This window comes from Pygoscelis adeliae, unplaced genomic scaffold, assembly GCF_000699105.1.
Source record: "Pygoscelis adeliae isolate BGI_AS28 unplaced genomic scaffold, ASM69910v1 Scaffold31, whole genome shotgun sequence".
NCBI classification, from domain to species: Eukaryota; Metazoa; Chordata; class Aves; order Sphenisciformes; family Spheniscidae; genus Pygoscelis; species Pygoscelis adeliae.
In genome coordinates, this window is record NW_008824233.1 from 2165687 (window position 1) to 2170187 (window position 4501).

Consider the following 4501-nt stretch of genomic DNA (forward strand, 5'->3'; position numbering starts at 1 on the left):
CTTTGTATAGGAACTACATGGGGTTTTTTCCCACAAAAGATATTTGCATTTCCACAGAACGCCCTCCTGTTTCTGTTACCTACAGAAACATGATGTATTTAAAACCCAAAAATACTACAAAGAGGAAGTTTTACACTATAGAATTGTTTTGCATTTTATACAGCTATTATTGTTCTGTTCATATTGATTATCCCTTTAATTTACATATTGATGAGAATTAAATATTACAACAATGTGAGAATGTGTATCTTAATTAGAGCAGCAATTAAAACAATCTTTATTATCCTGTAAGATGTAGATCACGACATTCACTCTGTGCCAATTACCAAGCAATTATTTTTAATCAGTATCATACCGTATCCAATTTGACACTGTGACCTAGAAGACAGTTTCACAAGAAAAGCTTGATACCACAGGCACTTTGTATAAAGAATTTCCTCTGATCTCAGGAGAGTTTAATGCCTGGGCTGGCTGCTGCTGCAAAATCTTGTCTTATCTTCATTTGAGAAACAGTTTTAGAGCTTAATCTAAAGCAGCACTCTTCTCTCAGTAAGTGTGCATGCCCAGAACTTTAATGATTTTTTTACACCTTACAGGATTGACCCTTTGGAGTTAACACCGTCCCCTTCGACAAATGCTGCTTGTATCGAAACACAGTCAATTACCTGTGTAATGACACAGCAGTACCATTTCTTTTAGGTCACGGATTCACTTATCTGAATTAATCTCTTTTTTTGTGTGTGTGTGTGTGTACTTAATTCTCCCGAGGTTTTGTTTTATCTACAGTTATCTTGCTGAAAATCCTAGTCAGATCTTCAAACGATCTCTTTTCATTTCTGTTGGTATTAATTTCTCTGGGCTTCTGCTATAATACCTGGAGCCACTGGAAATATATACAAGCAGACCTGCTGTTTTGTATCAAACACGTAAAACCTACCAAGGCTGTTGAAATTCCATTTCAACAAAAATTCTTTTTTGCATGCCACTATGTATCTAGCTTTGCAGAAATCAGGTGCTCACGTGTAGCTTAAAAATCTGACACTCTTAACTGGCCAGAATATATCCCAGCAGAGTTATGCAGCTGATCAAAATGCAGAGCACATATAATAGTCTGTTTGGTCACGTTTGCTTATACAAAGGAGTCTGGAAAAAGTGACAGAAAAACTCAGTTGTTTTTTTTTTCAGCCTAGAAACCTGCAAATATAGAAGAATCATGGGAGGTATTTGGAAATACTGTTGTTTTAAAATGTTTGCAAATGTATGTAACAGTCAGTTCCTGCTTAGTATTTCTTATCTTTTAGTTTCTCAGGCTTATCGCCTGAGGGAACATTTACATTTAAATAACATGAAAAATACTGGCTGAAGACGAGGGGTCAATTTCAGCCAGTGTTTCAAGGTTTAGTTACATAAACATTTTCTGCAGAAACAAAGCTGGTGTAAGAAGTCCTCACCCATTCCCCTCCTTCCCAGAGCCTGTTGTCTTTGGCTGTTCCTTTCTGCTTCGCATTACGCTTTACTGCCTCCTCACTTGTATTGCTACAATTGTTTGAGCGTAATGATGTAAAGCAGATTGCTGAAATAATTTGGATTTTAAAATGCTCCTTTGTTTTGAAAGGTCTTTGTTTAAGCCAGAAGTGACCCAAGTTTATAGCACAACCCACATACATTCTAACTGGTACAACAACATGGTGCTGAAATATAGTGTAGTGGGAGGAACAAGCAACTGGGGATAGGAGAAAATGGGGTGAGAACCTCCTAAACTAATTACCTGCTAGAAAGAATGTGTTGAACTATGTTTTCAGATTTATCAACCTATCACCAACAAAATAAGTTTAGTAACTGTGACTCACCAATGACAAGGTTTTCTTGCAACATCTTCTTCCCTCGGCTTTTTCGTCCATTTGAATTTTGAAGAAGGCTGGAGGCTTTATCCAAGGGAAAATAAATCGGATCTTTAAAAGAATTTGCCAGAAAAACAATCAGAATACTTTTCCCAAAAGCTTGAAAATGTAAACAAGAAATTGTACCAAATCTGTATCATTAAAATAGATTCTGTTCTTTTCAGCTCTTGGGAGGAAAAGAAAACAGGTATTTTTAAAATCACATTTTATTTTTATTTCTTTAATATCTACAGAGTTGCCACTCCCTTTGGTGGTTTTGAGAGAGCATCAAAGCTGGTTAAATTCAAGGTACCAGATTTTAATCTACTGATGCTAAATGATCCCAGATTCATGATCCTTGCAAACCCTCTTGCTACCAGAAGATCCTTCAATAGGACTCCTAAAGGATGGACGTCCGAGAATATTCCCGTAGTGTTCATTCAGCCCTCGGATTCCAACACCGTTCCAGAAACAGAGGACCTGTGAGAGAAGCTGCACTCTACACCGTACAAAATGCTGAAAGCTGCACGTCCATGTATTTTTGGTCCAAATATTACTATAGGCTACTGACAAAATTTTTCCTTGGCAGCTGGAGTATAAGTAATAACGTCTGATGCAGTGTCTCTTTTCTGGCACCTACTTTCATCTGTAGACATCATATAAATAAAGCAATTCGGCAAATGTGACTGAGATATTTTCTATTTGTGTTTACGTGTTCTTCTTTTACTTCAGTGAAAACGACAATATTTCTAAAACCTTTGCTTGTCATTTAAGAACAAGTGTATTAAGAAAAAAAAAAGTGACACTACTATCAAGGGATTTTATTTGATAGGTATGCTGATTATGGTAAAACAACCGAGCAATACCACAACAGTGCGCTCAGTGCACTCCGAGTACTGCCTGCTCAAGATAAGCTCTGACAAATCAACCTTTTTTCCCCACCCTGCTTTCAGCCAAAGTTAAGAATTTTGGCATTACTTCAGTGACAGCAAGTTTAGGCCATTTTCCTCCTTTCTGACTCTTAGCTTTAATTATGGACATCAATACCCACGTCACCTGGATTTGTTTACAGAAAATGCAGTAAATTTGGCAATGACAAAGATTACATGGTGGTATGAAAAAGTACAGAGGTATTTCCTGGATAAGTCCCGAATGTTTGTGTTAATCACCACTAAAAAACTCACCAATGACTGGTTATGTCAAGCATACCAAATCAGTATCACTGAGCTATGTTACCACAAATGCTTTTGTTACTAGAAAGAAATTTCATACACCTTTTCCCCTACAGCCATGGTATATACTGGGACTTAAAAGCATGGGAGTTTTCTTGCTCTTGATATGCTGGCAAGCTCTGACATTTTAGAAATACAAGTATCAGACTCGATTAAGCATCCATAACTGCACAGGGGGCAGGCAACAATCAGTAAGAGGGTGCTGGTTTTCAGTGTCATTTTTCAGGTTATAACGACATTCTAGTAAGAGGCAAGCATCAGTTTAATAATTGCTTGTTTCTAAATGCTTTCGTGTTTGAGAAGTATCCAACATCTGCAGTTGGATATTCTAATACACAGTTTAGTTTGTGCGTGTTTTGAAACAGGAAACTTTGCTTCAACCAACAGGTCACTCTCATATCTCCTAGATGCTTCTCCAGGGCATTATGGTCTATAAGCGTGCATGCAACATCCAAGAGGTTTCTGGGTATCTCAGATACTAATTTTTTCTTTAAATCTGAGTATTCATAAAATTTTGCAAGCTCTATGGTAACATGTTAATCAAATTTTGTCTCAAAATGAAACCCACAGAAGATGATGATGGTAAGCAAATAAAATAATGTTTTTCCAGATATTTTCCTTATTAATGGTTTTGGTGGCATTGAGCTACAAAAGCGAGTTATTTCAGAAAGAATCTCAACACCTGAAGAAAAGAATGGTAGAATGAGATTTAAACTGGAAACATCAACAAAAAGTTTTGCCTATATTTTTGTGGCTGAAATTTGTGTCTGTAAAAATGGTTTCCACGTTTCAAATCTGGTTTCAAGGCAGGTAGTTGGCAAAGGAAATTCTGTCATCTATTTTCTTTAATTTATTTTGTCACACAAACAAAAGTACAGGCCCTGAACAAATTTATGAAAGAAAAAAAAACCACCAACCTCATTGACCGAGAATACTTTCCTAGCAAGGGATTAGTTTGGGGACCTTAACCGTGCACACTGTACAACAAGTATATGGACAACAACAAAAATGTGAATTCTTCAAGGCTAAAAATGCAAAGGCTAAAGAAAAAAACTATAGCGAGGAGCAACACAAACGAGTTCTGGAGCAATTTGTTTTTTATGAGCCAGCATAAGCATTCATAAGCCTATTTGAATAGAAATATGAGAAAATTGGTGCACAGCATATACACAGTGAGGACTGTGAAGAAGGGATACATCATTTTTATTGTATACTCTGTAAGAATAACCTATACATGCAGAGCATGCCACCTTGCTTCTTATACAACACACATAATGGTAACTTCAGTTTCCTATACATCTGTGGATCCGCTGGCGCAGAATGGGCTCAGGGGGCTTAAGATGTTTGAGAAATACTGACCCTGCTATGCATATGTTCAGTTGATGGTCC

The 4501-nt window shown here is 37.0% G+C and overlaps 1 protein-coding gene across 2 annotated transcripts in view; it reads left to right on the forward strand.

Annotated features, from left to right (window-relative positions):
* Positions 1–2566, forward strand: part of MYOZ2 (myozenin 2) — a 19498-nt gene extending 16932 nt beyond the window's left edge. For both annotated transcript variants that reach the window (XM_009334914.1, XM_009334913.1), the window contains exon 6: positions 2135–2566. In XM_009334914.1, the coding sequence (XP_009333189.1) occupies positions 2135–2366 (232 nt within the window). In that variant the 3' untranslated portion in view covers positions 2367–2566. The remainder of the gene's footprint in view (positions 1–2134) is intronic.
* Positions 2567–4501: the final 1935 nt, after the last annotated feature.